This window comes from Berghia stephanieae, chromosome 7 (assembly GCF_034508935.2).
Source record: "Berghia stephanieae isolate SIO BIC M18660-M18661 chromosome 7, UCSD_Bste_1.3, whole genome shotgun sequence".
NCBI lineage: Eukaryota > Metazoa > Mollusca > Gastropoda > Nudibranchia > Aeolidiidae > Berghia > Berghia stephanieae.
Window position 1 is genome coordinate 47413547 of NC_088366.1, and position 14240 is coordinate 47427786.

Here is a 14240-nt window from a genome sequence, read left to right on the forward strand (position 1 = left end):
CGGTCCTTCCTCGGCGTCACTATGTTACCAATTTAGGTTTTTAAACTCTTATTAGAAGACCTTATTCTTATCTCTGAGAAAATCTGATAAGACTAAAAAATAGTAAAACTGAATGGAAAATAAATTATCTGTTAGAATACACAGTGCACCAATCAGTCAATCAATCACAATTGTGTCAGTGCATGACATAATCAGTCAGAAGGTGAAACTTTTGGATTTTCGTATTTTTTTTTTTTTCATTTTCTGAAAGCATATGCTCACCGGAGCATTTTAATCTTTATTTGAAGTAAATCGGGTGATTTTTCATGAAGTTATGGTCAGATGTATGTGTATGGGAAAGGTATCCAGCAACTCTTCTCAAATTTCATTCTTTTTCAGCTTGACTAGCTGTAAAATATATTTAGAAGTGAAATTAAGCTTTGATATTTCCCGAAGATGTACAAAAAGGGTTGATCTAATCATTTATTATGACATGAACTCATTTTTGATAAAAATTGACCTTCTAACTAAACTTGGCAATATCTCAGTTCAAATCTTTTCACCATCCGACTGATTATGGCATTCACTGTAACAATTTATAGGTCAGTACCAACTTTGTCCATATTTTTTCAACACTTTAAAAAGCTAAAACTACATACTATAATTTTTATGCTGGATTGTTGATTTTTTTGTTTTTGTTTATTTTTCATAGTCAGCCCAAACAAACTTTTAAAAAAAAAAAAATCACACACACACACACAAAATAAAAAAAAATAAAGATTTTTATTTTCTAAAGTATTTCAAGATATCTTGGTATTGGAGTATTTTTTTGTTGCAAATGTTATGAAATCGACCTTTTGTCCGAGTTGTCAGTTGGTACATCATACACCTATTGTAGTATCTCCAATTCTTACCTCTCGACCGCTGAGATTTGGTCTTATTTTGTGAGCAAAATTTGTTTTGTCTACCTAAATCTTATCAGCCAAATTATTCCTAAAGTGGCCAACTGTCTTGCTAAAACCCGGGACTGTCCTGATTTAGCAATCTGGGGAATATTTATTTATTATTTGGACTGTTCATATATAATATATTTATGAAAATGACCCTTTCATGTCTCGGGTTTATGCTTTATGTTTTGGTATGCAAATTAAAGCAAGGAACACAATAATGGAGAAAGTAACCACATAATTGTATAAAATCTTCAGTGATTGGCAATCCACCTTTTGCAGATAAAGATGTTGAACTTGAACAGAAAAAGCTCTAAATCTTGATAATATAATTATAATAGTCCAAACATACTGCTATTTTGGGTCACGACGGTATTGTGTCTTGTTTTAGCCCTTTGAAATAATTTCTTTTTCTTATTCTCAATGAAGTGGTGTATGTCATCATATTATTTCATCATTCGGGGTTGATTAAGTGTTTGTTTTGACAATGTTGATAGTCGTCTCCTTGTTATAACCATGAGTTAACCCTGCAGCTGTCAGCAAGAGATAAGTAAGTGCGATGACACTAACTTCTGGAAAAGATGGAGTCTATCGCAGTTATTAAGCTCTTGCAGAAAGAAATGGAAACAAGAAGGGGTGGGGTTGGAGGTGGGGTTGAGTTAAATTTAAATTGGCCCTGTCGCTTCTCAAGGGTACATAATAGTCAAAATAGTTTCAATGCTTCTCATGCTGAGAGCTCAATATAATATTCATTTTGATTTGGTTGATAAAAATTTTATTGCTTGCATTTGCATATATGTGGTTAGGAATTCAGTTTGAAAGATTTACCTTTTGTTTGTTTGTTTGTTTTTTTTATTATTATTTTTTAAAAGTTTGCTTCAACTTGGTTTCTTTTATTTTTTTGCTGTTGTTTTGATTCATCTTTTAGTGTTTCTGTCTGGAGATCCTACAGTGTAGTTTGTCAAAGTCGAATGCCGTGACTGGTGAATAGAATATTTCCAGAATTTTTCTGCTTTTTATTTTTTAATTTTTTTTTCGATTATTTAGCTGAGATTGAGATGCTGCTGGCTTTAATTAGATGTGGTGGCTTTACAGATGGTGTAGAGAAGATGTATGGGAGAGTGGAAAATATTAATCAGCATGCATTGAGCTTCTTATAGAATACCTGACAAATCAAATAATGCTGTGTATCTCTCTCCTTGGGAGGGGTCTTTTGACCTCCCAAAGGGTCACTTGCTGTGTCTTCTATCCCGTTATATCTGTTTTCCAATTTGCTTTCTGTCTTTGTCTTGGAATGGGATTACTTGGTTTTCTCCTGGCTCTTGCTGGAGTCATTTGCTGAGAGGGAAACAGTCAAATGTACAGTGTTAGTTTTGGGAAGTGATATTTTTTTTTGCTTGTAAACATCTCTCTGTTACGTTATATTTTTGTTTTGAACATATCTTGTAAACATTTGAGTGTATTCCTCTTAGTGGGATCCTGTGATGGAGTTTGGATGAGACTTTCAGGTGATCTCATTGATTGTATGCTCTTGGAATTTACATCTGTTCCCTAATTAAACCTATTCCACTTTATCTTACTTTTTCTTGGCTGTTTTAACTGTAATTCTATAATTTTTTTGACTATCCCATTTTCTTCCTTTTTTACTGTCGCTGATATGATCTAAATGTGTCCCAAGCACTGTAAAGCACATAAAAACAAAAAACAAAAACAAATCCATGAACCTTCCTCCCAACTTAAACTTTGCTTATCTAGGTCAGCCTACTCTGTCGAAGAGAGGTGATTTGGAGAATAAGAAAAACAATGCGGATTCTGTAATAACATCTGACCTGCATGTTTAAATCACATGACTTCCTGTCAAACGGTATTGTGGTTAGACTCCGTTGGCCACAGTGGTAGGGGGGAGGTGTTGGGCTATTTATATAAGCATAAAATAATAATTGTATCTCACTTGGCGCTTGCATAGTCAAGAGTCGGATGCCCTTGTCGTGGATCAGAGAAGAAAACATGAATGCAAACTTTATCGCTAAAATGGTATCCAAAAACATACCACTCTGGTTTTGACATTTTGTCAGTTGGCAAAAAAAAAACAAACAAACTGAGATTGAGATATGGATAGGAATGCAATGTTTTGAATTATTGGACCCCTTTAGGGTGTTAGTTAGATGTAAATGAAAAAGTCTGCTCTGGAAAAAGAGGAGAGGGGCATACTTTTCAAAATTGAAAGAGAAATATACTCGCTTTCTCAATCCAAAAGAAAATTGATATGAACGTGATTCTAATCAACTACCACTACCATGCAAAGATTAAAAAAAATATATGCTTTAATAATATGCAAAGTACTTTGATATGACTAATGTCCAATCCAAAGGACAGTAAGCAATTGCTATTGTCTGTTTCACCCTGTAGAAACTGAAAAAAAAAACTCTGGCTCCATGGGCCTAATGGTTCTGATGGCTACTTTTGCTAAGATACATAATATAATAGACTTACTTGACGTATTGCCGATCGCCTCCTGGGACGCTTTGGCAGCTTCTCTGATTTGTTGAGTGAGTTCTTTCCACTGATGACGGTCTGCTGCGATGGATCTTAGGTGTTCTAAATCTCAGTTCTTGTGTGTCATCTAGGCCCTTGAGGTCTTTATTTATCGTAGTTATTATGAATCTCAGGAAAATAGAAATAATGATCGGGTTAAAATACTGAGATAGTCGGTTTTAGGAATAAGTGGGTTAAAGTGGGATGAAAGTTATCGTATGAAATGTGATACGTAATGATGATTACGACTTGTTTGTAGTGATTGTGTGTGTGTGTGCATGTGTTGTCCTTTACTGTATACAAGGTGGACATGTCAATCAGTTTTCATAGAAAAGTATTGATTTATCGTATTTTAGGCATTTATGAATTTTTGTCCTTGAGTATTTTTTTAAATACATTTTTCCATCATTTTGTATGACAAATCAAGTTCAGTCAGATCATTGGTTTCATCCATTTTCAATATTATGTGTTTTGTATCACCACAGACTGTTTCTAACGTTTTAAAAAATATATATAATTTTTTTTACACTTTTAGCTTTTAAAAAAAAAACATATGTAAAACCTCAATCATGGATTGCCTGCAATTCTTCGATAACAAAAAGTTTGAAATTATTTAATCAATGTTTAATCTTACACCCTCCTCCTCTCGCACTCTATCAATAAATTCCATTTTCATGAATGTGTGTTTATCTTCATATTTGGTATTTTAGTGGTGGGTTGGTTTTTTGGGGGGTAATTTTTGTGGGATTTTTTTTTTTTTTTTTTGGGAAGGGGGGGGGGGGGGGGAGGGAGGTTTCAATGTCGACTCAATTGCAAATATTTTTTAAAATCTCGAAATACAGATCATTGTAATAATGGTTTTATTTTACTTTATTACTTTTTCTACTCTATATTCTTATGGAGTGTTGTGTAGACTAGAACCAGAGCCCCATCTTTTTTTCTATTTAGATTTTTTATACTATACAATTTTTTCTCTGTGGTCATGCGAATGTTATGCCCTGAGATCCGTGTTTGTTTTTTGTTCTGTGTTGATTAACCTGAATAGCATTGAGAATAATGTTGTGTGCAGTTCTCGTTCACCCTATTTCAATTTAGATTTTCATGTCTAGATTTTTATGTATGATACGATGACAATTTTTCATTGGAAACCCTGACTGTAATGGCAACAGGATTGGATTGAATAAGAATAAGAATAGAGATTGATATGGGCCACTTGGAATGTATTTTGTTCCAACAATCACCATTTCACTGCACTTGTCACGCACGATAATAACATTTCCGCACTTTTAAGCTTTAAAAAAAAACCATTGGAAGAAAACATGTTGCCGTTAAAAGTCAAGGTTTTTTTGTTTTTAATATCTTGTTATATTATTTTTTCTCATAAAATGGAGTCATCTAGTTTTATCCAGGCTTATGAATGATTCAGCTATGTATATATAGATTATTGGAATGCACGAATGCCATGTGTTTATATAGTTAATATGTTAACTTAGATTATCAATTTATTTATTTATCTTGCATTTTAAATTCAGAAAATAAAATAAATTGCATTCATTGTAAGCAATATTTATTATTTATACAAATGAAATTGTAATTCCGTCATTCGATATTTTATGCTTGTAGTATTTTATTTTAATTTTTTTTGTTTTTTTTTTGTTTTTGCTAGCTATGGTTTTGCTCTGGCACTACTTGAAGCTTATTGATTAGATTTAGAAACCAGTTTCGATGTTGTTACTGTTACTTTGATTCAACATTTAAAAAATATTTTTTAAAAATTTTATATTCCATTTTTGACATGTGTATTGATCATGACAGTTGTGGATTGTTTCAACCAACCGGTAAAAGGCTTTGTTTTTATTTTGATGGTGTCATTTCTAGTGATGAACAAAAGCAAGCGGTCCCGTAGCTTATCTGAATCATTTGATGACCTGAATGTGATGGGGAAAGAACCTGGTGATTCCTCTGAGGTCAGGGGGGAAGTAGCTGACTGCCGAGATCTTGACCATGAGAAACTGATGCATTATAATAACACGAAGTAAGTGGAAAATATTTTATATGATTTATTATTATATAGGTCAATAATGGACATTGTGAGAAATTGAAATATAATTGAAGAGTGGTTTTCTAAAACTCCCAAACTCCGTTTTTTTCCATTTTCAGATATTGAGCATTATTTCCCCTGAAATTTCACATCCGGACCATCATTTAACAAAAAAAAAACAAAAAAAAAAACATTTTATCAAATTTAAACTTAAATTTACACAATCTAGGGAAATTCTTGTGCCAGTTGATCCTTAAAATAAAAAGTTTACATTTCAATTTATCTCATGAATGAAAAATATCAATACAGTAGAAAAATCGACTTTACACGTTTTTGAAAACCAGCCTTCAATTTATATAGGTCAATAATGGACATTGTAAGAAATTGAAATATGATTTATATATATGTAGGTCAATAATGGACTTTGTAAGAAATTGAAATATGATTTATATATATGTAGGTCAATAATGGACATTGTAAGAAATTGAAATATGATTTATATATATGTAGGTCAATAATGGACATTGTAAGAAATTGAAATATGATTTATATATATGTAGGTCAATAATGGACATTGTAAGGGCGTAATTTGATTTTTATATTGTGTTTTACAGAATCCTGAACCCCGAATTGAGGGCACAATATGAGCAAATCAAGAGAGCTTACTCTGATATCCTTTACAAGTGGGGCCTCCTCAACCAGAGAGTTCAGATACTCAAGCATACAGTCTCTGTACAAAGTAGTAAAAAAATCGGTTGGTATCTTGTCTTATTATAAATTATCTTATGTCATTATACTTTAGTATACTCAAGATTGTTAACCCCCAATTTGTTCACTTGGACAACATGGGTGATTCCTGTTGACATCAAACATCTTGTTTGATATATTATCTATATTTCTTCATGGAATGCCTAGGCAACAATATCTTATGATGTCGTGGCGGAATGGCATAATTTTTTTTATTTTAAAAAATGTCATTATACTTGAAGGATGAAACTATTTTATGATAGCACTTTGTAAATTGATCGTCATTGAAATGACTTATGTAAGGTGCTGTCCCTCGGAGATGCCAACTATCATGAAAATTACGAATTTTTTTTAGGCAAAAAAGGTGCTGTTACAGAAAAATATGAAATTCTTCAAAAAGGACATATTTTTGTCAAGCTGCTTCTTTTTTATTTGTTTTGTTTTCCACATTTATTTGTGTACTGTTCTCCTGACGAAGGGTTTGTACCCGAAACATCCATTGTCTGTTTTGTTCCCATACGAAGCCTCTCCATTTTCACTCTTTCGTTAGTTCTTTTCCGTGTACTAATTTGAGGTGATGAGTATTTTATACAGTGTCAAAGATCTGAAAAATTGTGTATGAAACAGTGCCAGACAAAGCAAGAAAGAACAATACAAGAGAAAAACCATCCCAAAAAAATCTGCCTGCCTCAGCTGAAGAAGACTGATTTTTTAGAATGTTTTATTTTTATTGTATTTTCTTTTCTTGCTTTTGGTTTTTCTCTTGTATTTTTCTTTCTTACCTTGTCTGGCAATTTTTCATAGACAATTTTTAATATTTTTATCCTACACCAGTGCCTGCTCCCTAATTTGTCAATTTTATATCATGTCACAACACTTGTGGACAATGTTCAATTTTACCCATGATGCGGGGATTTCACTGGATTACTTATTTTGTTTGTTTGTTTGTTTGGATATTACTACGCATTGTTTCCTCCCAAAATAATGGAAATAGAATGAACAAAATTGACGTCACTCAGCTGTGTTAATTTTTTTTGCCAACCGTTTTTATGAAAATTTCTCACTAAATTTTATCAATCAGACTGTAAATAGTAAATGCTCAAGGTCACGCATAGTTTTGTGTGTTGATTACGCTATATTCGGCAGGCGGATGAGTATGTTATGAGTATTTTAGTTAAGTGCTTAGCATCAATACATTTCTAATTTTTTAGGTTGGCATCTCGGTGTCTTTGTTTTCTTTTTGTGTTTGTTTTTGCTTTTTGTTGTTTTGTTTGTTTAAATTAAAATTTGATTGATTCCAACAATTCCTGTGAGTTGAATGAATAAAGATTAATAGATAGTTTGATAATTTGACAAATTCTTCTCTAAGGTTTTGATGATGTTTGTTTAAACAATGAAATTAGCACCCCCCAAAAAATGTATTTTTATCTTTGCCTTGTCTGCCACTGTTTCATAAGTCAAAGTGTTACTAAGCTGCTAGAAGCTGTGGACTGATAAAAAGTAATAAACAAAAATGAATAGAACAGCTTCAAAAAAAAGAACGAAATTCCCAACACGGAATGTTTTGGGCTCAAAACCCACTTAATCAGCCAACAACAGAAAACAATAATTATTTTTTTATTTAAAAAAAAATACATTACTAAAAATCCAGATTAATGACAGAGAAATAATCGGTATGTCCTCTCTGTACAAAAAATCTAGGAATGTACATGTTTTGTTCTATTTTGAAGCTGTTATACTGTGTGGGGTTCCTGACCTCCCATAGTGGGCAGGGAGGCATTTACTGTGTCTTCTATCTTCTTATATCTGTTTTCCAACAGGCTTTCTGTCTTTGTCTTGGAATGAGATTGCTTGGTTTGTTCTGAGCCTGGTCGGATACCCTAGCTGAGAGGGAAATAGTCAAATGTCTAGTTAGGGTTTTGGGAGATGATATTTTTTGTCTCGTAAATCATCTCTCTGTTATGCATTGTATTACTTTTATATGTTATATATAATAATTTGTAAAAAGTTGAGTGTATTCCTCTTAGTGGGGACCTGTGCTTGTGTCTGGATGAGACTTTTAGGTGATCTCAAACTAAGTACACTGATAGTGTACTCTTGGAATCTACATCTGTTCCCTATTTGAATCAAGTCCCCTTTGTTTTACTTTTTCTTGGGTGCATTAATTGTTTTTCTTGAACTTTTTACCATCCCATTTTCTTCCTTTTTACTGGAACCCTCAATAACAAACAAGCTGTTATATTCATTTTGTTTATCACTTTTTACACTGTTTCATACACTTTTTCAGGTCTTTACCTATCTGGATTATACAATGCCATTTATTTTGATCGTTTTTGTTGTTGGTTGAGGATGGGGTTTTAGCCAAAAATGTTTGCAAGTCTAATATAAGATAAGATAAGATATACTTTATTGATCCTGAATGGAAATTATCATAATGTTACACATCATTCATTGTTATATTAGCATAGATTTATACACTGTCATGAACTAATTGATGAAATTACGAAGCTAATTAAAGGCAAAATAAAAATAAAATAAAATATTCATAAAATATACAACAGTTACAAGCAATGCTATAAAAATCGGACATGAAAGTAGAATAGAGTTGTAATAATGGATTTGTAATGTAAATAGAATTTTGAAAATAGATTGTTGAAGGACTGCACATTGCCAACCCAGGTTGATAAAATTTTATTCTTTTTGATCAATGCTTTGTTCCACACTTTATATTTCCATATCTCCCTCCAGAATTTTCCATCCCGTGTTCCAATTGCTCAGACACTGTGATGAATGTCCAGTGTAACCGATGTCGATATCCGTCCTTGAACTGTGCCATTTGTCACATTGGGGTCAGAGGTCAGTGTTTGAACAATGTACAGTGGAATCCACATAAAGGCAATACTCTTAACGTCAACTTCTACTTAAGTCAACACCTTTTCCTGGTCCCAAATTTTCTCTTCTTTATCCAAGTGTGTTTACATTGATAATGGATACAGTCAACTTTGCTTAAAGTTAACCAATCTTTCTGGTCCAGCAGTTGGCTTTATCAGATTCCACTGTATGAAGCTGCAGTTTTTTGGGTTTAAAAAAAAAATGTTTTTGTTTGTTTGATTAAATAAAATAAAAATTGATTATCTGCATTATTGCATGCTTGGTGTGTATGTTTGATTTTGAGAGAGAGAGAGAGAGAGAGAGAGAAGAAGAAGAAGAAGAAGAAGAAGAAGAAGAAGAAGAAGAAGAAGAAGAAGAAGAAGAAGAAGAAGAAGAAGAAGAAGAAGAAGAAGAAGAAGAAGAAGAAGAAGAAGAAGGAGGAGGAGGAGGAGGAGGAGGAAGAGGAAGAGGAAGAAGAAGAAGAAGAGAAAAAAAAAAGAGAGAGAGAAGAGAGAGAGAGAGAGAGAGAGAGAGAGAGAGAGAGAGGAGAGAGAGAGAAGAAGAAGAAGAAGAAGAGAAAAAAAAGAGAGGAGAGAGAGAGAGAGAGAGAGAGAGAGAGAGAGAGAGAGAGAGAGAGAGGGGGGGGGGGGGGGGGGGGGAGTTGGTGGCCATGGTCGTCATTGAATTATGTAAAAAATGATTCATGGCTGGATTGCATCTATGTTATAATTGGATCCAATAGATAGAATGTAGCTGATGTCACGCAGGTCTTTGTTATTGTTTTTTGCCACCTACGTTTATGAGTAATTCTCACTAAACTGTATTATCCAGACTATAAAAGTTCATGTGGTTACACAGTTTTGTGTGTTAGTCTGTTATACTTCTGGATGGCAATGTTGTGAGTTTCTTAGCCAAATGCATACTATCTATAGTTTGAAGGAGGGAAAACTGCAAGCACAGAAATGGTTTCTGCAGCGATTAAGACATGAATGGAAAGAAGCTCATTATGCAGTATTAGTCTTGACTTGGAAACAAGTAGAGGGTAAACTTGTGCTATGTGGTCTGGTGGTATGACACTCGTCTCCGGATTGGAAGGTTCTGAGTTTAAGCCCTGCTCTGAGCGGCACATAGTAGTTGTCCTTGGAACAGGCTCTTTACTCACATTTTCTCAATGTGTGCTGGTGTAAAAAGAGTACCTGACTGTTAACAGGTGTCTTGTCTGAATAAATTGTAATATTACCCAACGCGTGAAGTCTCGTCCTTCAAGTTACTTGTTGCTGTTGACTAGGGTCTCCTTGTAAAGAGTTTTGAGCACATATATTGGATAATGTTCTATATAAAAGCTCAAGTTTTTTATACTTACTACATCTACATACTGACGGACCCAGTCAGACTGAGTGATACTGTTACTATCAATTTGCTTATTCAAAGGAAAAGGAACAAAAAATGATGGTACTTTTCTGATAGTTTTTAGTGAATCTTTATGGTGGCAAGACTGACCAGATAACAAACAGTTAGGGTTGTACCATTCTATTGTCAATTGAAATTGTCATTTTATTCTCATCGTAGATACAGTGAATCAGCTTAAAGTCAAATCTCCTAAAGTCAGCACCTCTTGTTGATCCAAATTTTCTGTTCTTTATCTAAGTGTGTTCCATCGATAATGGATAAAGTCAACACCTGTTGTTAAACCCAAATTTTCTGTTCTTTATCAAAGTGTGTTCCATTCATAGTGGATAAAGTCAAAACTCTTAAAGTCAACACGTCATGTTGGTCCCAAATTTTCTGTTCTTTATCTAAGTGTGTTCTATTTGATAATGGATAAAGTCAACCTTGCTTAAAGTTAACAGTGTTGGCTTTATCAGATTCCACTGTAATGTTAGAAAAGTACAAATTTGATTTATTTATCTATTTATTATTTTTATTTTTTTATCAACAATGTTCGTTCCAGGTCCCGCCAACATTTGTCAGGCCTGCGGTCACGGAGGTCATTCAAGTCACATGATGGACTGGTTCCGTAGCTACACGCAGTGTCCTAGTGGTTGTGGCTGTAATTGTATGCAAGAGGCCCCACAATGACCCAAATGAATTGAATACCAGTAGTATACACCTGCCCACTATCATAAAAATTTCTTAGAATTACAAAATATTGTCTCCAATTTCATAACTGCATCAGCATTTCTATAAGTCATTGAAAATTATTGAAAGTGTAAGTCAATGCCAGACTACATAATATAACGAATTTGAAAAGTTATTTTATCCTTGTGAAGGTAAATTGTTAATTTTTAACTCACTCAACCCTAACACTGACTATATCCGTAGTATACCCTGGGTTACTTTTACCCCATGCCTATTTATTACGTTTTTCTGAGATAAATTACAGGCGTAGTATCAAAGCTAATGGTTTTTTTCATGTTAATGATTGTTGAATGTACATGCTCATTTTTTAATACTTTTTTTCCAATTTCGAAAAGTAGCAAAAATCTCTAGGATTGAGTGAGTTAAAGTCAACTACATGATTACAGTTTTTTATCTCCTACAAATTACGAACTTTTAGATTTTCAAGTAGGCAGGCCTGCTGGTAGTATGATACTCTTGTTGAATTGAATGTGACCAATTACAATCATTGAATAGTGTCTCCAGATGGTAACAATGTAACCCTCCAATTCAGAGAAAGTGTGGAGCGAGTACTTGAAATCAATAATAATGAAAAATATACAGGGTATGGAGAAGTGTCAGATGAAAACAGAATAAAAATATCACCATGTCAGAGCTAACTGACACGGCACCCTTAGCCTGGCTAAGAGAGAGAGATAGATAGATCAGCGAGCAGTCACACTAGCCACTGAGCCATCCAGCCACACTTTAAATGTGGCTGGATATCTCAGTGGGTAGTGTGACTGCTCGCTGATCTCTCTCCCTCAGTCAGGCAGAGCATTCTGTGTCAGTTGGATCCCAAGTTTGGCTCTGACACTGTGGTATTTTTATTCTGTTTTGATCTAGCACTTCTCCTACACCACACACACACACACTGGAGACACATGGGGGATAACTCTTTCTGACCTGGAGTAGTAGAGTTGTCAATAAAATTGTCTTTCATGAAAATAATACATTATGTTATATTATCTACTGTGTGAATTTGTACAGGAAATCTATATATTTTATTGGGAATGATGAATTACAAGTTGTTTTTGTGTTTTTTTGTGACAAATGAGTGTGGGATTTGATGAATGACATAACAGTTGGAATTTATGTCGTCCAATGGAAAATGATGGTGTGTAAGTTGTGCGTTTGTGTTGTCATGTGTAAGTTGTGTGTGTATGTGTTTGATGCATGACGTAAATATAGTACTCTCTAGTAGGCCATGTTTTGATGTCATGTGTAAGTTGTGTGTGTGTATTGGATATTATGTGTAAGTTGTGTGTGTGTTGGATGTAATGTGTAAGTTGGATGTCATGTGTAAGTAGTGTGTGTTTGATGTCATGTGTAAGTAGTGTGTGTTTGATGTCATGTGTAAGTTGTGTGTGTGTTTGATGTCATGAGTGAGAGTTTGATGTCGTCATGAAATGAGAACACTTGTGAGGCCTTCCGTTTAACCCTCGAGGTAAAGGGAAACAACCCTAAAATGCTGCTTGATAGAAACCAGGTGCCATGTTCACCCCCCCCCCCCCCCCCCCCCCCCCCAATAAAAAGGGATTTTACAAGTGACAATGGCAGGAAATGATAAATTTTAGTTGGAATCTCTTAGTCATATTCTGCTTAAAGTCAAACGCTCTTGAAGTAAACCGCTAAAAGTAAAGTCAACACATTTTGTTGGTCCAAAATTTTCTGTTCTTTATCTAAGTGCGTTACATTGATAATGGATAAAGTCAACCACCAACCTCTCTGGTCCTGCGGTGTTGGATTTATCAGGATTCCACTGTATTTTCTTCTCACGAATAAAAGTAAAATCCTACAAGTTTATCCAATCCAGGTCTCATATTTTGGACCATAAATTCCAATGTTAGCAATATTAGTATTAGCCTAGAAATCACCCTGCCCTCATACTAATACTGTTAGGAGGTGATGGGTTACATATCATCATGGCAGGAAGATGTTTTTGTTGTGGTGACACAAAAACAGGGAAGAATAGTTTCATGTAAAAAAACTGGTTCCTATTTCATTGGAAGTGTAAACCCACTCGTCCGGTGACTGAATACATACATTATGTAAATGATCCTCTTATGTCAGAGTGATGGTATCTAGTCTAAATACAGATGCTGGTTGTCAATAAAGATCATTCATCCTCGCTCTTTTACATCCCGCAATGCTTGTAATCTACCTATACATCCTACTACTACTAAAATAGTTATGCCACCTTATGAATCAATATGTACCCTATTCATTATTAGTACTCCAAATGACTGGTTACATACACTTCCAATGATTTAGGAACCAGAAAAGTAGGTGTGACGTCATGAAAGCTTTTGTACTCATTCATCTCATCAACCATCGAATCCCTGACCACCCTTTTGTAATAAATCCAAAGATGCCAATTTTAAGTGTGTTATGAACGACTTTTGCATTTTATTCATTTTTACAAACCAGCTCTCCCCAGGTGGCTCAGCGGTACGGTCTTTGCTTTGTACCCGAAAGGTACTGATTCGATCACCCACTGCTGCGCACTGGGTGGGGATCCTGACCTCCCATAGCGGGCAGGGAGGTACATCCTGTGTCTTCTATCCCCTTATATCTTATCCATCAAGCTTTCTGTCTTTGTCTTGGAATGAGATTACTTGGTTTTGTCCTGGCCCTCCTCGGAGTCCTGGCTGAGAGGGAAACAGTCAAATGCATAGTTATTGTTTTGGGAGATGATATTTTTTTCCTTGTAAATCATCTCTCTGTTATGTATTATTATATATTTGTTATTTTTAATGTATAATGTAAGCATTTGAGTGTATTCCTCTTTGTTGGATTTTGTGCTAGTGTCCGGATCAGACATATGTGATCTCAAACTAAGTACATTGGTGGTATGCTCTTGGAATCTACATCTGATCCCTATTTGTTCCCAGTTCCCCTTTGTCTTACTTTCTCTTGGGTGCTTTAATTGTAATTCTAGAACTTTTTACTATCCCATTTTC

The 14240-nt window shown here is 34.4% G+C and overlaps 1 protein-coding gene across 7 annotated transcripts in view; it reads left to right on the forward strand.

The window, feature by feature from the left end:
- The window catches only part of LOC144977399 (GATOR2 complex protein WDR59-like), an 82495-nt gene extending 68826 nt beyond the window's left edge, over window positions 1–13669 (forward strand). For all 7 annotated transcript variants that reach the window (XM_078922573.1, XM_078922576.1, XM_078922570.1 and 4 more), the window contains 4 exons: window positions 5340–5496; window positions 6117–6256; window positions 8998–9105; window positions 11072–13669. In XM_078922573.1, the coding sequence (XP_078778699.1) occupies window positions 5340–5496; window positions 6117–6256; window positions 8998–9105; window positions 11072–11199 (533 nt within the window). In that variant the 3' untranslated portion in view covers window positions 11200–13669. The remainder of the gene's footprint in view (window positions 1–5339; window positions 5497–6116; window positions 6257–8997; window positions 9106–11071) is intronic.
- Window positions 13670–14240: the final 571 nt, after the last annotated feature.